General features: G+C 37.7%; 1 protein-coding gene across 3 annotated transcripts in view; it reads left to right on the top strand.

The window, feature by feature from the left end:
- The window catches only part of USP6NL (USP6 N-terminal like), a 127663-nt gene that overhangs the window by 11100 nt on the left and 94839 nt on the right, over positions 1 to 21724 (top strand). For all 3 annotated transcript variants that reach the window (XM_072955174.1, XM_072955173.1, XM_072955175.1), the window contains exon 2: positions 5080 to 5166. In XM_072955174.1, the coding sequence (XP_072811275.1) occupies positions 5163 to 5166 (4 nt within the window). In that variant the 5' untranslated portion in view covers positions 5080 to 5162. The remainder of the gene's footprint in view (positions 1 to 5079; positions 5167 to 21724) is intronic.

Raw genomic sequence — 21724 nt, forward strand, 5'->3', positions numbered from 1 at the left:
GATTTTCAGTTTCACGATGATGTCTCGGGTGTCAATTTCCTGTTCTTCTTCTTTTTTTTTTTTAAATTTATACTTCCTGGAATTTGCTGACCTTCAATGTTAACTGTCTTTCATCAATTCAGGAAAATTCTCAGCTAGTCTCCTTTTGAGCATGTCATCTCTCCCTCATTCTTTATGTTCTCTTTCTAAAACTCCAATTAGGTATACATATTAGATGTTTTAATGTTATATGTATGTTATACATATGTTATACATACAAGATATTTTTCTTGTCTCTTAATCTGTCTGTCTTGTTGCATTCTGGATAATTTCACATCATCTGTGTTGTTAATTCTCTCTTTAGCAGCATTTAGTTGCTGAACTTACTTTACCCATTAAGATTTAATTTTAGTTAACCTGTTTTTCACTTGATTCTTCTAAAAATCTGTTGCCTTCTTTTTTACTCATATTTTCCATTTCAGCTTGTGTTTTGAAACATGATTACTGTATTTTACCTTTTATAAAAAAATGATTAACCTACTTAATTCTGTTGAATCTTGCTAATTATGCTTTGTTTTAAAATTTGAGCTCATTTTTATTGTAACTTTATCAGTGGAAATTCTTTTGAGACCTAGATTAAGAGTGCTTTCTCCCAGAGAGAAATTGCAATTGAGGACACTGTCAACCCAGGCCATTTAGTGTCCAGGCTTGAGGTTTTCACAGTATACAAGTGTATAGATTTGAACTTGAAACCTGTGTGAAAGCCAGTTTTGGGTACAAATTTCCAGGGGATACGCCCCTCCTCCTCTCAGTACACAGGTAGGTGCAATTTTCCTTCAAGTCTCCCTGTGGGGTAGGTGGTTTTTTCATAGTTTATTCTTCCTAGTGAAGACCTGTCCTTCAGGGGCCAGGCTGTACGTGCTTATCTGTAGTCTGGCTTCCCATGTTGCATAGCGTGAACCTTGGGCTTTGCCCCACGCGTGCTGTTAACACTGGAAGCTCTCCAGCATTGTCCAGTAGAATTTCCCATGATAATGGAAAGATTATACATCTGTGCTAATACGGCAGCCAGTAGTCGTGTTTGAAATGTGGCCAGTGTGACTGTGGAACTGAATTTTAAATTTTAGATGCTTTAAATTAATTTAAAATTAAAGAGCTATGTGTGGCTAGTGGCTCCAGCACTCGACAGTGTAGCTTGGTTATGGGAAATTGTCAGGGCCTCTAGGGCGATTACTGGCATCATTGCCCACCTATCACTCTCTCTTTCTAGGTGTCACATAGCAAGAGAGTTCATAAGCCATTTAGATACAAGAATTGCAGAAAGAGAAACTCCTGGCAGTTTTATTTTTAGTCGGTGAAGTCCTTATCTTGAATGATAAACATTGTAAAGTTCATAGCAGAGTGGTAGGGGTTCTTTAAGTGGAAACTGACCATGAGGTTAAAAATTATGAGAAAGAATTAATTAAAGAATTACTCTGTCCTCCTTATTCTACAAAATATACGAGGATGCTAAAAAATGAAAAAAAAACTGTGGCTAAGGTTTTTAAAGCCTTATACAGTGTCTTCAGCTTCCTGGTACCAGTAAGTGCTGTTTGTTTATGCGAGAGTGCATGAATGAAAAAGTATGTATGTGGTTAGAGAGAAAAATATTTTGAAAGTGGACAGGAGAAAAACAAATGGGCTTGAGAGATCATAGTGGATGGTGGTATTGGAGGAATAGAAAAAGGTTCTGGACATTCATTGGTAACAGCATTTGTTTTGCGTCTGGATTTAACAGGGGTCTGTGTTAGTAATTCAGTTGTAAAGATTTAAAAAAAACTATGAGTCCTAGCCATTTCTTGTGTGGACACTTCTTTTTCCTTAATAGCCAAATATTTTAGAAATGTGCAGTTGGTTTTTAATGTTTATTTAAAAACCTCTAGATTCTTTGTAATACATTTCTGTTACTTAAGGATTTACTTACTCTTTTGAAACCATAGGTAAATTTGATCCTATTTCTTAATTTTTTTTTTACTGTGGTGAAATACACATAAGATTTCCCATTTTAACCACGTTTAAGTGTGCGATTGTGTGGCCTTGAGAACATTCACACTGATGTACATCTGTCACCATTCATCTCCAGACCTTTTCTCATCTTCCCAAAATCAATCTCTTTACCCAGTAAACACTGACTACCCGTTTCCTGTCCTCTGGCCCCCAGCCCCCACCATTCTGCTTTCTGCCTGGAACCCCATGTAAGTGGAATCACAGAGTACTTGTCCCACCATGACTTGCTTATTTCACTTAGCACAATATCTTAAAGATTAAATTTGAGTTTTTAAAATTGTAGTTTGTGATGAGAGTAAAAAAAAAAAACAAATTGAGATCACATCAGCTTTTAGGGGAGATTCGTTTTTTGTGTGTATTTTCTTTGAGGGAGAAGTTACTGTACAATGAAATAAGTTAAATGTGAATTTGATCTCCAGAAAGAATGTCATTGGAAACAATAGAATGTGATACGTATGTTGTAGTTTGTAACTCTGTTAAATTAAATTTTAAGATGATGAAAATTGGGACTGTTGCACTAGTTCTAGAATAGGTTATCCGATGTTGTCAAAGCTGGGAATCCTTGTAGACCATAAGGGCAGAAATTACTCTGGGGCTGTGTTTCATGCCTTCAGCGAAGAGAAGGCTCTGGTGGAGTCTGCCTTCCTCTTAACCAGACCCCCAGCTCCCTGTGGTGATGCGTGGTCCTCAGGCCGCTGTTGCCTTACGGTTCTTGCGTATTGAATTTCGTCACAACAGTTGGAGGAGTCACTTGAAAGAACCAGTAGTACGTTAGCACCAGGATAAATCCTCATTGCTGAGAATAAGTATCAGTGGCTCAAGTTTCCAGAAAATGAGTTTAAAGGCCAGATTTTGGAGAAATACCCAAATAATACCATTGATGTGGAGATTGTTTAAGACAAAGTACTTTTTCCCTGTTAGATGGTGTGAAAAACAACAAGGTTTTTCTTTCTTCATTATATGTCCAGGTGATAGCATTTGGAGGAGGAGAAAGGGAATCGGAAAGTTTTATCATTTGTGCTACTGAACTTCCTCATTGCTGAAAAGAATTGGTAGACCAGCTACTTTGAAAGCAGGTGGAGGGTCTGCATTTCAAAGCTGTGATTTAAGCTTAAAGAATCCTGAACAAGTGACTTCAGATATAAGCCATTAAAAAATGCTTCTAAGAACCACTCCCCAAAATTAATTCCAACGCACACATCGTTGCACTTTGTATTTATCGCCCCAGATGGTAGGGCTGTAAATCCAGTGTGCATAAGTCTTAGTATCCTGGGGTTTTTGAAGTTACTATTTTTAGGGCTGAGAAAACTCTTGGTATCTCAGGAGCTTCAGTCCTTGAATGAGTATTTATTTGGCAGTTTACAGTTACGGGGAGGAGGGGTGCATGGCTTAGTACTAAGTGCTTTGATGTTGCCATTTAGGAATTTTAAACTTAAGAAAAAAAACTCTGATATAAACATGAACAAAGAGAAAAGTCGCTGGGCAGAGACAGAGTCCACAGGCGTGAGCTCCTGGGTCATCTGCCAGCAGTTAACCTGCTCTGCGTGCTCGTGCCGCGGGCACCTTCCCATCCATCGCCTCCTTCAGCTGCTCCAGGGGTCAGGTTCCACCTCGTTTCCTGGGAGGGAAAACAAATCTAACAGACTCTGAGAAGCGCCAGGAAGAAAGTGTCCTCGTTGTGAGAAACATTGATCACTAAATACACCGTTTAGTATTCTAAAATTAATGTGTAGGTTATATGTTGTTTTAAATTTTCTGTACAGCTTCTCATTTTCTTTGGGATAACTGGGTTGTATGAAATGAGAATCATTTAATGGTGTCTTTAATAGTGTCTGCTGCATAGAGGAAGAGGAAAGCATGTGGGGTGGGGGTCAGGTGGCTTTTTTCGTGGCAGGGCTGGGATTATGTGCGCCTACTAATTGCAGTATGTGAACCAGGCAGTACATAACAGAATTTCTGTTTCGTAAATTTATACTTTTTATGTATATTATACAGCATGCATCAGGATGTTTTATAGGTGAGGCAAGCATTCTCTCTTCAAAAAATGTTTCCTAACTTTAATCTGTTTCCGAAGCAGGGGTCCTTAGTATTACCTGTTTTCGTGATTGACTTAGAAAATAATCACCAAGTGACAAGTAGCTTATCAGCTTATGAAGGAAACTACACGTAAGGTGGCACAGGTGTCGATCTTGTATTAAATCCGATGTTACCTTATTTGTGCAATTTCACATGTTACATTTGGGGAGGCATTTGCCATGGTTATGTTTAAATGTAGCATTAGTATTAATTTATGCCTCATTTTCTTTAATATATTATCGAGTGAGGAAAGTTTACAATGTAAATCTTAGTCAAGGGTCAAGTTTGTATTTATAATAATACAGCGTGATGCTTTGTGTTGCAACCAACCGAAAAGAACCAAATACAAAGTTTTGTATGTGGTATTTATAAAATATGTTTTAAAAATACACACAAAAAATTTGTGGAGAGGAAACATGCCCCGAATGGTTGGGTAGGCGTTGCGGCGTTGTTTTGTGAGAGAATTTTTCCTTTCTGCTTTGCTGTCCAATTTTTTTTTTTAAACAATGAAACCACATTACTTTTATACTGAGGAGAATGACCATTACTAGAGAAAGTCTACAGCAATAACTGGTAATCTTTATTTGATGGTGTGTATAAATCATCGATTGTAGTCGGAATACATTTATCGGGTGTGATGCGCTTAATTCACCCGAGATGGAGCGCTTCATTTCTAGGGCTTATTCATTTGGGAATGGGGGAGGGAGCGGAAGACAGAGGACACCTGTTAGTAAGTTTCCGTGTGGTAAACCACTGAATACGTGTAATTTACTTTTGAGGTAACTGCTTATAGAAAAAGAAAAGTATGAATGGAATCACGATGTTCCAAAGATTCGCAATTTTTTGTGTTTCAATAACGTCAAGGGGTTCCTTTGAAAATAGAAAATTTTTGTAAATAAATTATTTTAATTCCTTTTAGACAACTTTAAATACTGACCTTTAGAAAATACGACTTCTTTCTCTTTGTGTTCTGACCAGGACATGTATTCCTCTGAGAAACGCTGGACAGCAGATTTGGGTGCAGCACCTGATCGGGGCCACATACAGAGACATCTCCAGTCATGGGTGAGTGTTCTCCTTTGTTTCACGTTGGTGCTCTTGGGAGCATCTGCCGCGTTGTACTCAAAAAAAGAAAATAATTTGTTGCTGGACACATGGGAATAATGTTACTTCATCAGAGATCAAATAATTTGGTTCAGCCCAAAACTGTATGCTTGCTTCTATTTAAACAAGGAGATGCCTTTTGATGTTTGACTTATTCTAGGAAGTTAGAAGTGATGAGAATAAATCCGTGTCATCAGCTCCTTGGCTGATTTAGTTCTGTTTTCTGAAATTTTCTATTGACTAGCCATTGGAAAATGACTCTCTACAAATGTGAAGAGAGAAAGGTGCACTTGACCATAATTAGCAGACATTTTATTGTCTGAAATGTAATCATTGAGTTAATATCTAAGCAAAAAAAATCTCTTTATTAACATCTTTGATGGAACAAGGAACCAAGTCTATCCTATAGAGTTTATCTTTTCATATAGATTTTGTCTTCTCAGTTGTAAGAGGAGAGTATGTGTCATCTTTTCTGTCATTCCTTTCCAGTTCTGCTTGGGAACAGGATAACTGGATTTTACTATTTTGTGTAAACTGTTTACTTTTAGAGAGTGAAGAAAGAATTAAGATTTTATCCTAACTTGGGATCCTGTGACAGTTTGGATGTACTTTTAGAATACAGCTTTTTTTTTTTGATTATGGAAACTTTGGGATGGAGTGAGCATTTCCTTATTGGAATATAACATTAGAGAGTGTAAAATTTTTCACATATTATTCATATTGATTATGTTTACCTTACTATGAATAGAGCAGTTTTGCTCATCAGTTTAAGTAGTTAGGCAGCTGATAGCTGAAAATTAAGCTGTTGTTATTATGAAATCTTTGCTTTCTACTAAAAATAATGCTGCAAGCAGTAGTCTTTGGTTTTGGACACTCTGAGTGGATTGCTTCTTTGGTGGTGTGCTTTGAATAAACAAAGATAGTTGCTGGATAAGTTCAAATACAGATTAAGAAAGAAACAGCTTTTGTCATTTCAGCTGCATTCATATGACATTTGTAAGAGTATTTATCTGATGTAAAGTGTAAACTCTAGTGAAGACGGTAATATGAGTTCATGAAAACTAGGAGCATTTTAACTTAAAAAATGCTTGTACCCTTTTGGAAATTTAACTGAATTCTGTTCTACTTTGTAATCGTAGTGTTGTGGTAGCATCACTGTTACGGATGGCAAGTTCTTTGAGGACAGGTACTGTGTATCTTTCAGTTTGGAATCTCAGCGTTTAACACAGCTGGCCCCCAAAGCCCAGGGCCCTGTTAGGACGAAGGCAGAGGGAGGCATGGCTTATTAAGCAACTCGTAAGAAGTATCTGAGCCACGTACCATCTTTTGTTTGTAAATTACAATGGTTATACTTCATTTGCAAGATTTTTAATTGGTTCTTTTTTTATATCCACTAGCTCATTTCTCGTTTCTGCTTGTTTGCATTTAATTTTTTTTGGTTCTTTTATTATTTCTTCATCTCTTTGGGGACCTTGTACATGCTTATTTTAGTCTTTTTCAGATTTTTTTTTTTTTTGGTCTGGAGTGAATTTATGTTGTGGTTGTTGATATTTGATGTTTTCATCATGTTCTTTAATTTTGCAGGCACATTCTGATGGCAGTTTTTTTTTTTCCTTTTTCCTGTGTGTGTGTGTGTCTCTCTCTCTTCTTCTCTTTGTGATTTCCCTGCTGGTCTAGCAGATTTGCCATTGTCTGTGCCTGGCTTCGGAGTTCCCAGATGAGAATCAGGTCTTGTGTTAGTGGCTCAGAGCCCTGGCCCCACGGTGATGTTGGGGACGTCGCACGTTCGCTCACAAGTCAGCTGGCATTAGGTCAGCAGCTTCCTCAGCTGCAGCCTCAGTGCAGTTAGCAGAAGTCCTTTTCAGTCTAATGTTGTAATCAAGGAAGAGTGCCACCCCAGTCCCTGGTTTTAAGCAAAGAGCTTGGCTCCTGCCCTACTTGCCCTGGGGCCTTGGTGACCCTAGGGGACCAACCCAGCATTGGGAGCAGCTTCCTGCCACCTTTTCTGCTGTGGGTTCCTCGTGGCCCCCACTTTGGGTTCCTGTCAGATTCCCATCCATAGAGATGGTTAGCATGTTGGGGGCATAGGTCTGTCATTTTGGTCATCCATTTTTATATTTAATCTGTAGTTTCTGTGTTTGTTATGAAGAAAGGGGAGTCGTGAAGAATGAACAGTGCCATCGGGGGTTTAACCACCAGGATTGCAGTGAAGTCCAGACGCCTCACTCCACATTTTGGATTTCTTTCTAATCAGTTTCTGCTTAGTTCCGGAGTTCCTCTTCGTCATCTGCACGCCGCTTCACTTGCTAGGCCAGTCCAGTCACCCTTCACCACCCTCGGCTTGGTCATTCTAGAACCCGCTTACTCTGTGAAAACCCGACGCGTTGCTCTCATCTTTAACCTGAAAACTCCTTAAGGGCAAAGACTTTCATTCCTAGTGCTAAGCACTGTTCCTGGTGCTCGGATGCTCAATGAATGGTGCATAGATTTGAGTGTCCCCAAGTAACATCCTTCGTATGTGGTGGCCGGTCCACGTGTTACTATTTTTAGGTGGAATTTGAGCTGCTTCCATGAGAAGAGAGAGCGTGCGGCATAGGGTAAAGCAGTTCACGTAGGGGAGCAGTGTGAGGAAGGCTTGAAGGTCTAACTCCACATAGGTGTCGCCTTGTGGGTGAACTTTCTGGGGTGCAGAGCCGAAGAGGGAGACAGAGAGAAAGTAAGCTGCCGGAGACGGAATCGGGGTCCAGGTCATGTACATTTCAGCAGGGCTTAAGGAACGATGGAAAGACTTCAGGGGAACAATTTAAGATTTTATTCTGGAGAAATTAGTCTGACAAGGAGACATTTTTGTTGGATGTAAATTAAAAAGACTGGTTACAGGTGGTCTCTGCCCTTTCTAGCTTTGTTCTTAGCTTTTACTCTTTCCTTGCTCCCCTTGAAATAAACTTTGAGTGATGTTCTTTTCTTTTTTTTTCCTGTTTTTTTCTTTTTGCCAACGTGATTCTAGCGGTGGGACTCATCCTTGGGTAGACGGCTATAACCATGGTTAGGGAGTGCTGTAGTGTCTGTTATGCTGTGGTTTCTAGGGGTTTGCAAGTTTTCATAAAAGTGGGAGGGAACTGAGTATATCAGAGTTCCTATTTTTTAAAAAAATATTTGAGAAGCATGGTACAGGTTACAAAATAGGAAGAAAGACATGTTATTAAAGTAATAATTAGACAAAAAAACCTAGTTTGGGTGAGAATGATGGGCAACTAAATTTTTTTTCAATATTTCTGAAGAGATTTTAAAAAACGTTTGGATACTTGTATGTCTGGTTGGGTTTATCTCTGTAGGATTTCCTAAACCTTCCCATGTCATGAACCTTGTGGACACGGTAGCAGTTGTACACCGTGTGGGATAAACTGTTGGAGGTGTTGGGGGCTTGGGGGCAACCGGCTCTGGCACCTCAGACCAGGCCAAAGGGGATCGATTTTTCTGCACACCCTGACACACGAGTTGGGATGCCCCAACCATAAGGCCTAGAGAATTTGTTAAATGCTTTAAGGTATTTTTCTGCTTTTAGTCCCCATTTTTATATATTATGTGAAATTCTGGGGATGAATATTTATCTTGTAGAAAATGTATATGATGCTACTATGATGTGCGTTTCATTGTGGATTGTTAACTTTGTTATAATCTACAAAAAGCCTTTTTGATTTTCAGTATTTAAATTGTTCTTAATTTTCAATATTTGCATATTTAGCAATGTTACAGATTTATCAGGTTTGCTAAAAATTTTATTTTGTCAGATGATTCCAAAGATAAAATAGTTATTTTTAAAGTGTGGCTGTAATTTGAAACAGATTTTCTTTGATCTCTAATGGAGATTATAACAACAAGAGTAGTTTGTATAAAGAGCGATGCTTAACAATTTTTTGATGATGATTTTGGTGAAGCATGTTTTAAAAAAAGGCAAAACACCAAAAAAAAAAAAGGCAAAGAAAAGTGGTAATTTAGGGTACTACTTACCTTTCTTTTCCCAAGTTGGAAGTTAAAACAAAAAATAAAGCTTACCTGCTACATTTAAAATTTTTAATCTTTATTTTACTTTCTTTGGAAAGTTTTGCTGTGTAACTAATTACATGAAGTGTTCCCTAAGAGAGTCTTTTTGGGTGTTGCCTGGGCAATCCAGGAGTGAATCTATTGTGTTGGAATATTTGATCCTGCCCTTTGGCCTAAATAACAGAGTGCATTTTTTGAGGTCATTTCTGGATATGAAATATTTCTCTTTTATCTGAGGAAAAAGTAATGGCAGCAAGTAATTTGGGATGCAGTGTATTTGTGGCTTTCTAATAAAGGTAGGAGTAAATATCTCTGTTCATTGGTGCGGTTGACCGAGAGTTGAAGCTGAAATGAAGAACACTTGTTTAACAATTTTTAGAACAGATAATATTATAAATAATTGAGTAGTTTACTAATCTCTAGTGGTGGCATAAGGATTCTTCTGAGTCTTAAATAAAAAAGTCATGCAGCAAGTGAGATACTTTCCCTAAGTATTGGCTAAAACTTCTCTCTGTAACAGCTGCCTATATAGATATGTATCTTGTTTAATGGAATAGCTGTGTACCTCAGGAGTTGGGCAGAAGTTAAAAGAAAATTTAAGTTGAACTGCATTTTAAATACTGGTGTCTATGTTAACAAGATATTGAAAAAAATCCCCTTGTAAAGGACATTAATTTCAGAAAATAGAGTTTGATTTTTATCATTTTTTCTTGAATCTGTTGTTTTAGAATTGATGTACTAGTTTGAAAAATTCCACATCTCTTTAACATTAACTTCTACAAAAAAATTTCTATATGAGAATATTATAGGTATGACGCTTTAGTATATCTCATTTATCAAAAGACATACAGTGGAAAGTACAACTTAGTAAGTGGTATTTCTTACATGGTCTGTAATTAATAAACCTACATGTAATTAACTTTTTTTTTTAACAGTGTCTGGATAGCTGTATATTACCACTTTTTTGCATTAAGTCAGAGAGACATTTTCTCTTAAGGGAATTTGAGCCTGTCAGTGTAAATGATGGATGTCATCGTCTAGTTGTCTTCTCATTTCCCCAATGTGTGGGATTGATATCAATTTCCTAGCCTTGAGCTTTCTCCCTCAAAACTGATCTAAAATAGTATTTTGGTGTTCATTTTTTTCCCTTTCTTTGGAGATACGTGACTTTGAAATAATTCTTTTTATTATTTATTTAAACATAGTATTAAATATTAAAATAAAATTAAAATAATATTCAAAGCCTTTCTTTGATGCCTTTGGCTAGAAAGGATCAAGAATAGAGCAGAAAGATCTTCCTAGTCCCACTCACCCCAGGCTCCCACCCCTACATCAAGCGCTGAGCCATAAGCTAGTTAGTTTTTAAAAAAGAAACCGTATATGTTTGTATCGTTACTGTAGTCAGAAGTCAGGAGGTGAAGTTGAATTGAGGACTTGTATGAGTGCTCTTTCAGGTTCAGAGATGGTGGTCAGCGTACAGGCAGGTGGCTGTGGAGTGCTGCTTTTCCCCCTAAACTCAGAAGCTGACTTCTGCTGGCATCACCTGCGTATCCCCAGAGTTGCAACAGATTTCTCTCCCCTTACACATTTGGAGATTCAGGTGTTAAAATTTAAACAATGCAGTGTGAAAAGATACGGTGAGACGCTAATGTACACTCATGTACATTTACGTTAAATTGTGGGGTGATTGAAGTTGCAATGTCTTTTTAAAAGTACAGTTGCCTGTTTCAGATTCTAGAAGAATGAAATAGAAATGGAATTTATTGGATGCATTAGTAAAGATTTTGACGCTATGAAGTCCTGTGTTTGATCTCCTCACTGGTTAACCTCATTATGGTCTAATAAATACAAAGGAAGGCAGAATATGTTTGCTTGACTTGACATAAAAGAAATTTGAAAAAGCAAACACATATATGTGTATTAAGTTTTTAGGTGAACTTACAATACTTGGTCTGTGTATTTTCTTTAGGTAATAACTTTCTGTTAATTTTCTTATATATGTAGTTGAAGATGCCTTGTGAAGTGTTCTGTATCAGGAAAGGAATTCATTGTTACCAGTGTTGGAAGAACATTGCAGACTTGTTTACTTGTGACAATTACGGCACAACAAAATTTGTACTTGATTTTCAAACCTGCTTGCATTTATTGTTTTAGCTGCAATAATACAAGATTATATGCTAAATGATTGAGTCAGGCTGTTATTATATCATCACTACGATGTGTTTCACTGGTATGCTTTATTATCAAAAATCTTATTTCTGGTGGTAGGAGTAACCTAGAAGCTATATAAAAGGAGGTTTCCTTACTGCTGACCACAGTGAAAGCATCTCTGTACTGCTAGAGTGCCTCTTTTGGGTTAGGAAAGATGCTTCTCCGTGGCCATGGAGGTTGCACATGGTGTTGGTCCAGATTACCACACCCAGTGGTATAGGACCGTTGTGATTAAAAAATAAAAATCAGCCTTATACCTTTCATGGAACTGTGTGTCAATTTGTACCTATAGATATATGTACCTGTATGTATGGGAAAATTTGCCCAGGACAGGAGAAAAACTCTGCCCCCACATTTTGGTACCCAAACTGACTTTGTTAAAAGGACTTGGATCTCAGATGATTCCTTAGTAGAAGTAACTGCACTTAAGAAAGCTACTTAAAAATGTTGATTTGTACTATAAAAGTGGAGTCTTCACTCTTTTTCCCCCTAAAATGTGGTGTAAAAATTGTTAGCCATCAGAGGTTTTAGTCTAACCGAAAATACATGCGTTTCTAGCTCAGCGCTGAGCTGGGTTCTGATGGAGAATAACAGCACCTAGGTCTGCAGAGTTTTCCTTCTGAAGTTATTTTTTTCTGTTTAGTCCGCACCTGTTCTCAGCAGGTGAAATTGTGCCTCTGATACCATGAAATTCTATCTCTCCTTCCCAACCAGTCCAACTTTATTTTTCCCATGGGGTCAATTCTTTATTTTTCAGTTTCTGCATATGTATTTTAAAAATACATATTATTTATTTTGCAACCATTGGAAAGTAGGTTGCACATATCATGCCCCATTTTGTATTTCATCGTGTAGTTCTGAAGAACAAGGATGTTCTCTTATGTGACCACAGTAAAATTATTAGATAGATAAATTATGTTTATCTGGTCTACCATCCTTACCCTGTTGTTGACAGTTTCCCTGATAATGGCCTTTCTAGTAGTCCTGTCCCTCCAGTGCAGAATCCAGCTGAGTGTCATTCCCGCCTGGCATTTAGCTGTCCAGTCTCTTTAGTTTCCTCTAATCTGGAAGGTTCCTCAGATGTTCTTTATCGTCTAGGATGTGGCATTTTAGAAGAACGCAGACCAATTCTTTCACAGAGTGTCCCCCAGGTTGGGGCCGTCTGAGGGCTCCTCTCCTGGGCGCTGTCCTGGCGTGTGTGCCTGGTGTGGGACACCCCTCCAGGATGCCCGTCTGGAGGGGCACATAGACCACGTGCTGATCTCTCAAGTTCCTTCCCACCTGATTCTTTCACAGAAAAATTTCCCATTTCTTCTTTAATTGAAACAGGATTTGAATCTCTTACATAAGAACAGAATTTATTGTTCTGCTTTATTGTTTCTGTTTTGCTTTTATTATGAAAGCTAGAGAAAGATGGAGATGAAATATTTTGTAGAATATGAGATGACCTTGAAACGAGCCTACATTTGGCTTTTTTCAAGAGAAATTCCTTTTGTGCAATTCCTGTCTTGAATTACATTGACAAAAATCTCAAGATGCTCTTGATCAAATACTCTGAAGGTATAAGGTACAGCACTATTGAATTTAATTTTTTTTATAACAAGAAACCAGCTGTAGCTCTTCATATATAAATTGAGATTGCTTCACTAAAGATTAGACCTTCTCATAACCTGGTGCTTCTCTGTCCTAATAAATTTTCTTTAGCTAAAAATAGAATAAATGAACATATCAAGACTCATTCTCATTAGGTTTAAGAGATTTATGAGTTATATTAGATTTTAATGTGAAATGTCAAGATACTTACCATCTATAGTGATAACTCTTAAAAGTTTAATAATTGGAAGGTATAATTGGAAGCTAGAAAATGAACTTGGAACATTGCAAAATATAAGAGATTCACATCTTGTTTTTAGACAACGTTGAGACATGATACTATAATTTCTTAAAAATATTTCAAGCGTCATGGTGTTTGAGTCTAATTTTGAAACAAATTTTAAGGAAGGGGAGATGATTTAGAATAAAGACTAGCAATGTTTTTTACATTAGTATTAACAGATGTTTAATGAGCACCTCGCTGTGCACTGCTGCTGTGTTGGTCTTTGGGGACGTAGACAAGAGCAAGACCAGTGTGGCCCCTGGCCTCACAGAGCACAGAACCCAATGGGGGAAGGCAGGATACCGCAAAGGTAGCACAATATTGTTAACACAAAAGGGAAATGCAGGCGTCTGCAGGGGCAGGGAACCTCTCTCCAGGGAGGGCAGGAAGACCACCCTTAGGAAATCATATTCCAGCTGGGGCCTCGCTAGGTGAAGAGGGAGAGGGAGTGGGGTCTAAACAGAAGGAACAACATAGGTGAAGATCTAAAATTGAGAGGTTGAGATTAAATAATTAAAGAAAATTCAGCATTGGTAGAAGTAGGTGGTTGGGGATTAAGTTGGTAACGTTAGAGAAACACCTTCCCGTTTCTTCTATTTTATACCTAAGCTTACTTAAGCTCATCTAAACTAATGTTTTATTCATCTTCTCCAATCCCCCTTTGTTGTTGTTGTTGTTTTAAAGTATAACCATAACATTAAAATAAATATATTTGGAAATGGTAGGGAAAGTCACTGATAGCCCCACTTGTTTGCTTTTTTGCATATGACTCTGATATTGTACAGTTAGTATGTATTTTTATATAATTGGGTTTATAGTATGTATGCAATTTTATATTTGGATTTCTAACATTGAACTGTATTTGGATAGCTATCATAGTTATATTTCAGTAATTGTTTTTATAATTAGAATTCATTATTATCTTTCTTAAAGGTAAGGATGCATAGTAACTTATTTAACTATTTCCCTGTTTTTTATTATTTGGAATGGTTCAATAAAAAAATTGAAATTAGAATTTCTTCACCCCCTTGCCAACACTTTTTTTTTTCTGGGTTGGCTTTGTTTTGCTTTGTTTTGTTTTGTTTTGTTTTGTTTTTGATGGCAGCCATCCTAATGGGTACAGAGGTGGTATCTCATTGTTAGGATAACTTTTTCACGTGTTCACTACTTGGATTTTCTGTTGCATCATATCCTTCTAAAAATACTCTTTTCTTCCAAAATGCTTAATTGGAAAATCACAGATTTTAACCCTGGATGATGCTTTTGTTTCTCCAAAAATTTATTATGAGACAGTGTAGTTTATTGAAATTTTATCTGTTCATTTTGGGACACGGGTCACTTTGCGATGGTCAGAGGCGAGAGCAAGCATGGCATCGGGCGAAGGGAGAGGAAGGAGAGGCTTCAGAGAGGAAGAGGGGCAGAGTGATGGGACCACAGAGCAGTTCTGTGCTGTTCTTTCAAAGGCTGTTGGTGGTCTTCCCTGTTGTGATTCATGTGTTGTGGTGATTACAGATTTTATATTCAGGAAACTCTGGAAAGATCTCTTTGAATGTTAAAGGGACTTCTTTATGTACACAAGCATTTTTGTGAATTCTATAGAAATACCTATGTTTTTATATTTGTATAATATATATGTATGTATGTCCACATAGGAACATTTGATCTTAAATATGATATAATATTATTTTTATATTATTATACTATGATTTATTCCAAATTGAGTTGTGATTTATTTTAAGGGATAAATATAGACTTAAATGATTTTTAACACGTGTTTTTTAATGCGAATAATTTTTTAAAAACTAATAATGTTATTTCTTAGTTTTGTTAGAATCTAGAGTAGGTCGTATTGCCTAGATGCTGTGTTTTCTCTGAGTGCTTGATTTTGAAAATAAAGTCATAAATTTCCTTGTTATGACTAGAAAGTCTCTTCCTTCCATATCTTCTGTGCATTTATTTGCCTGTGGCTTGGGAAAGTCAAAAGAAAGGTCATTTCTGCACAAAGGGAAGCTTGCTTTAAAAATTCGAAATGTGGTAATTCAGAAATTGAAATGTTTTCAGTTACAATGTACTGTGTATGGCCTCTAATTCACACTGTTTTTCCACGTAGGGCACATCTCCAGTCATGTGGTGCTTACTTGCAGTAGTCATGTCAGTTGTAATTCAGTAATTAATTGTGTAATTATGTGTTTAGTGCCAGTTTCTCTCTGTAGAGTGGACGGAGGTTGATCACCCTGTAGCAACCAGCCACTGCACTGTACCTACTAGGTGCCTGCTAGGCAGTGCACATCCATACTAGGTGCTTAGTACAGTCTGTGTGGGTGAACAAGATTTTACTGCCTTGATGTGCACCTGCGGTGTGCAGTATGTACATTAAGAATTTCTAGGTTTGAGGAGACGCCCTGGGATAACACACTTGTATTTCCCATGTCTGTGAGGCATCTTGGGCACATTTAGGGCAGTTTCCACTGAGCTACAGAGTTGAGAAGTTCACTGGCTACTTTTCATAAACCAAATTAATTGCCTTTTGGTAAAATATTTTTAAAAACTGGTTTTGAAAGAACTGCGAACTTATTTACATGAGTACAGATACTTTGTTCATAAACAGTTACTGTATCTAAGATGCTTTGAGATTACGTGGAAGTAAGATAATGTTGTTACGCATAAGCACACATTCTGTGGCTCTTTCCACATCCTGCACCTTCAGGACATTTACTTCTTACGTCCTTTGCTTTGTGTTACTTTTTTTCTATATTAAAAAAAAAATCTGTGAAGATAGTTGATGAACAGTTGACAGTGTTAATTGTTGAATACCCAGAGCCAGTTATTAGGGATTACTGCAAAAGCACCTGAGCGCTATTTGGACAGAAAATAGCATAGATTTTAGGGACAGAAAAAGATGCACTACTTTTATTTTTTAAAACAACGTATGTTGTATTTTATATTGATGAGTTTGCAGAGATTGATTTTCAAAATTCTAGAACAAAGTGATTATATCTCACTCTTAAAATCAAAGTAGAATGACAAAGTGTAGAATATTAACTGGTTTATTAACCCAAGAGGAGACCAGTCAGAAGTGGGTTTATAGTTTAATATTCAATAGTGTTTTTCTATCTGCAGGCTGATAGACATCTTGAAGATTATTTTTGTCCCAAGAAGTGTGGCCTCTCACATTTTTTTCTTCTCATTTATCTGCATGTTCTGAAGAAGAATGACAGTAATTTAATTCTAAAATATATTTCCAGGAAAACCAAAGAAGTTTTCTGAAAAGTGGGTAGAAAAAATCTGAATCATTGCCAAGAATGAAAAGATGCTGGATTGTTATTCATTTGATCAAAAAAAATTTGTGGACAGAGCACAGTGCAAATATCCTTGTCTGTGTTTATTTTATAAAAATGATCTTGATGAAATATTCTAAATTGTGAAAACACATACCACTTTCCAAACAAGTATGCATACTGTTACCCCATTTTTGTAGAACCAAGGAACGAAAGTACATAAGTTTAAGTCTAAAAGGTTATTAGTAATGTTACCTCTGTACAGTGGGCCTGAGAGAGGTTTTTATTTTCTTTTGGCTTATTTTTGGATACTTGTTTTCTGCAGTGAACTTGCATTCTTTTTGTAATGAGAGAAACTATTAAAGCTGTATATTGACAAAAGGAAGCAAGCAGATGGCTTTTAAGGACTTGTTTTGAAGTAACTGTAACATTATTTGTTCTGAATAGGAGTGTAACTGCTGTGGGATATGTGGCTTCTCCTGTACTTCTTTCACTAAGGGCCAGGAAGGATACTCCAGTGAACTTGTTCATGGTTTTGTTAAATGAATGAGAGAAAGAATACAAATGAGATCAGATTCAATCTTGTTCTTTCTCTCTTCCTGTTTCTTTCTTTCTTTTTTCCGGCGAGCGAGGAATGATGGGAAAAGATTTCTTTCTCTGCCAAGCTGTTGTTTTCTTTATGTCATTTGTCATACAGTTCCTGTTTTTGATCCCTTTTCATCTGAAAGAAGTTGATTTTTGCCTTGTGTTTTCATCTGGAGAAAGGACAGTGGCAGAAGTAGGGAGGGCTGTGTTCCCAGCCCGCCGCATCTCTCTCTGTCCTGGTCTCTTCCTCCTCCTCTCCTGGGCTTTGTCCGCTGTGTCCTGCTCTTGGAATGCTGTTTGCAAGCAATGGGGAGGAAAAGTAAATCGGTGGTTTGGGGACTGAGCCAGAAGTTAGTGGTTTTGGGGGTGGCCACATATAACAGAAATACAAGTGTGGGAAACAAGATTGAGGTGAGAATTTTTCTGTTAAAAAAAGAAGTAATTCACGACTGTTTGCGAGCAGCCCATTGCAAGGGCAGCTATCACATTTCTCGTCCACTAGGCCACCTGGCTCTCTCATGTATGTAGGCAATGGGTATTTTTGATTTAAGCACTCTCTCCGGAAGACTCTGTACTCTTTGTCTTTATCTTTGTATTTCAGGTAAAGTCTAAAGAGTAAGTTATAGATTTAAATGTATATTTAAACAGACTTCCCTTGTAATTTTTTGAAAAGATTTTTTTTTAGAACAGTTTTAGGTTTGTGGAAAAATTGAGTGGAAGTTCCCAAGGGTTCCCTAATAATCCCTGACGATGTTCCACACCTTCCCAGGGCCCCGTGTCTAACAGCTTACAACAGCGTGGTGCATTTTCTGCAGTTGACGAGCTAATATTGAAGCTAATATTGTTAACTAAAGTCCATTGTTTGCATTAGGGTTCAGTCTCTGTGAGTTTTGACAACTGTGTGATGGCGTGTGTCTGTCTCTACAATGTCATACAGAGTAGTTTCACTGCCCTAAAAAGTCTCCGTGCTCCACACGTTCATCCTCCTCTCCCTCTTCCCAAATTCCTGGCAGCTAGTGTTCATTTTATTGTTTCCATAGATTTGTCTTTTCCAGAATGTTGTATGTTTGGAATCACACTGGCTTCTTTCACTTACATTATGCGTTTAAGATTCTTCCATGTCTTGTGGCTTAATGGCTCATTTCCTTTTATTGCTGAATAATATTCCATTGCCTGGATGTAGCATAGTTTGTTTATCCAAAATCTACCGACTGAAGAATGTCTTGGTTGTTTCCACGTTTTGGCAGTCATGAATAAAACTGCTGTAGACATTCATGTATAGGGTTTTGTGTGGACGTACGTTTTCAGCCCATTTGGGTAAATACCAGAGAGCACAATTGCTAGACCGTATCAGTGTATTATAGCGGTATATTTAGTTTTGTGAGAAAACGCCGAACTGTCTTCCAAAGTGGCTGTGCCGTTTTGTGTTCCCACCACCAATGAATGAGAGTTCCTGTTGTTCCACATCCTTGTCAGCATTTGATACTGTCAGTGTTTTGGATTTTAGCCATTCTAATAGAGGTGTAGTGGTGTCTCGTTGTCTTATTTTGAAATTCCCTGATGACATAGAATGTTGAGCCACTTTTCCTATATTTATTTGTCATCTATATATCTGTTTTGGTGAGATGATACAGATTTTTTAAAAACCAAAATGTAATTCCTTAAAAAAAAACCAGTAGTAAAATGCGTTCTCTGTAGAAAAGTATAGCAAAAGAAGATAGTAAATGTTTATAGTGCCACTATTCAGAGGAAAAATCATTGGTAACATTCGATTTTTTTTTCTTTGTTATTTGCCAAATGTTACCACATCTGCTTTCTCATTCTAATAAATACGGTTATTATTTTTGAACCATTAGAGAGTGAGAAAGTGTTTACCCTTAAATACTTCAGGGTGTATTTCATAAAATCCACCATGTTCTGTTACATAGCTACCATGGAACGGTCATAGTCAGGAGATTAACAATGAGAATTATAGGTTGTGTTCAAATTTTACCAGTTGTTGCAAAATGTCATGTATTTTCTCATCCCTTCTGGCCCAATATCTAGTCTGGATCTTGTGTTCCATTTAGTTATACCAACCCTTCTCTCCTCTAACCTGTAATTGTTCCTCAGTCTGTCTCTGTCTTGCATGATCTTGATTTTAGAGTACAGCTCAGTTCCATGTATTAGAATATGTGCTCAGATTTTGCTGATGCAATGTGTGATAACAACATGGGAAGAGAATGAAAGAAACAAGAAAAAGCTGTTGGTTGCTTAGAAGTGAAAGCGTGACAGTAGTGAACCTGTGTGTTCAAACTGATGGTTGTATGATTTTCATTTTCAAAACCAATACTGATAGCAGGGAGACAAGGGGTGGTGATAATTGAAATTTATGGAAACATGAGTCCAGGTGTTCCTCCCTCCACTGGTCAGATGTGGAGGACAGAGCTGACTGAGGGGATGGTGTCCTGTACTTCCCCTTCTTTGCAGAGACAGAGGAAAATAACGAGAGAAAGCGAAGCTAACAGAAGTACTGTTCCCCCAGAAAAGTGGAAGTAATTTCTCAGCAGCTAGAAATGCAAAGAACTGGAAAGTAAAGCCAGTAGATACTTAACACCTGTTTCATGTTCAGAATTGCCCTAGGAAATGGAGCAAGGGATAGAAAGAATTAGGGGAGCTTGTTTTGAAGAGTTTGATTTAAATGTTGATTTGTCTGTATCAGATCTTCAAAGCGTGTCACTGAAAAGCACAGCTTTGATTTGAGGTTTAAAACTTGGTCTTTGACCCATCTGAATTCTGGTTTGGTTTGCAAGTGAAAAAAAAATCTTCAGAGATAATACAGGCGGTTAGGATAATTGTTGTGCTTTGTCCTCCATTTGCAAATATTTTCTCATCACCATTGATTTGTAACACTTACGTCCTAAATTAACACCCGGTGTGGAGAATGCATTATGGATGGACATACATGCTCATGAGATAGTGCCTCTTCTTTGAAGAGCTGAATTTCAAAATGATACATTTTTACGGAAGAGACTTGGTGTCATAGAAAGCAGAAGCTTTCCGATCCTGTGTTTTACTTCCAGCCATGGTTGGTTCACCGTGTATCTCAGTTGTCCAGGTGATGAGTGGGAACATACCAAGCCAGCCTTTAAAACCGACACAGCAGTGTGAATCAGCTATACTTCAACTTAAAAAAAAAACAAAACAAGTAAGCCTTTAACTTCATGGAGACAAAGGAACTGCCTTTGATTTGCTCTGGGAGCCATCATTTTATGAGTCATTCAGGATATCCAAATAATAAATGGGAAAGAAAGAAAACTAGGAGAGGCAAGTCAGCAGTGCAGTGAGAGGAACACATTACCGGTGGAGAAGCTCTTTAGGAAATGTAACATTTAACTCTATTAACCTGAAGGTCACTTTTCTCTTTTAACTAACTCTGTAGTTTCCTTTGAAAAGGGCTGCTACGTGATAAATAGAACATGTAGCAAAGGTATTAAATATTAATTGAGCATTATTGCAACTTGACTGTTACAAATCACGTGGCAGAAACAGTGGTTATGCTTGAACTGAAATTGTCTAGCCCATGCCTCTGATGGTGAGACCAACGAATTTACAGACCTTTCTGGGGATTTCTAGTGTGCAGCGGAACTCAGACTTCTCTTCAAGGACTAGAATGTCAGAGAGGTGTGTGCGAGGAGGAGGGCAAGGGATTTATAGGATATTTTTGGAGGTACCATATCTTATATGCAGATGTGGGAGCTTGGAGTTAGCAAGATCGAGTTGTATTTTTATCCACGTTGTATTTTCTGTATTTCAAATACGAGGTTTTTGAGATATTGGAAAAAAGTCTCAAGGCTTTGACAGTGCAGGGTGTTCTGGATGCCTGTTTCTGAGTGTGTTTTTGAAAACTTGCGCATGGCATCTGTGATGCACTGTATGAGAATTTATAGCAGAGCACTTTATTTTTCCTGTCATGACTTTTGGAAGAAAATGTTTTCATTGCGCCTGGTGATTTACAGAAGATCACCCCTGTTTTGTTTTGTTTCTGACTAGTTAATGCTCTGCAAAATCATACATTTTGGACTTTGAGGATGGTGGTTTTCACATGTGCTGAAATCACTTTGAATCCAGCATTCTGAGAAGATACAGCCCATCCCTTTCGTTGTTTCTTATTAACTGCTTCAGAGCCTTCAGGGAGAGCTGAGCAGAGCGTTTATTTCTCTGAAGTTGAACTGTGTTCACGACCGAGCTTCCTGAAAGCAGAGACGCAGTGAGCTCTTGGTGATGAAACCTGTTGGATTTCTGGAGGAAGCAGCTGGAGCCTTTGGCTTGTTAAGTAGCAATGATTCAAGTCTTGCAGATTGTAAAGGAGCTGGTGACACCATCCAGGCAAAAAGCAGCCAGAGTGAAGGAAGGTAGGGACATCGTCAGGATGAAGCATCGGAGCAGTTTCAGGCACTTAGAGGTTTTTACAAATACCGACCTGAAGAACAGCTATGAAAAAGGAATTTTGAGTTATCACGTATGCTTTTGCTGTTCTGGTGTG

This window comes from Vicugna pacos, chromosome 35, assembly GCF_048564905.1.
Source record: "Vicugna pacos chromosome 35, VicPac4, whole genome shotgun sequence".
NCBI classification, from domain to species: domain Eukaryota; kingdom Metazoa; phylum Chordata; class Mammalia; order Artiodactyla; family Camelidae; genus Vicugna; species Vicugna pacos.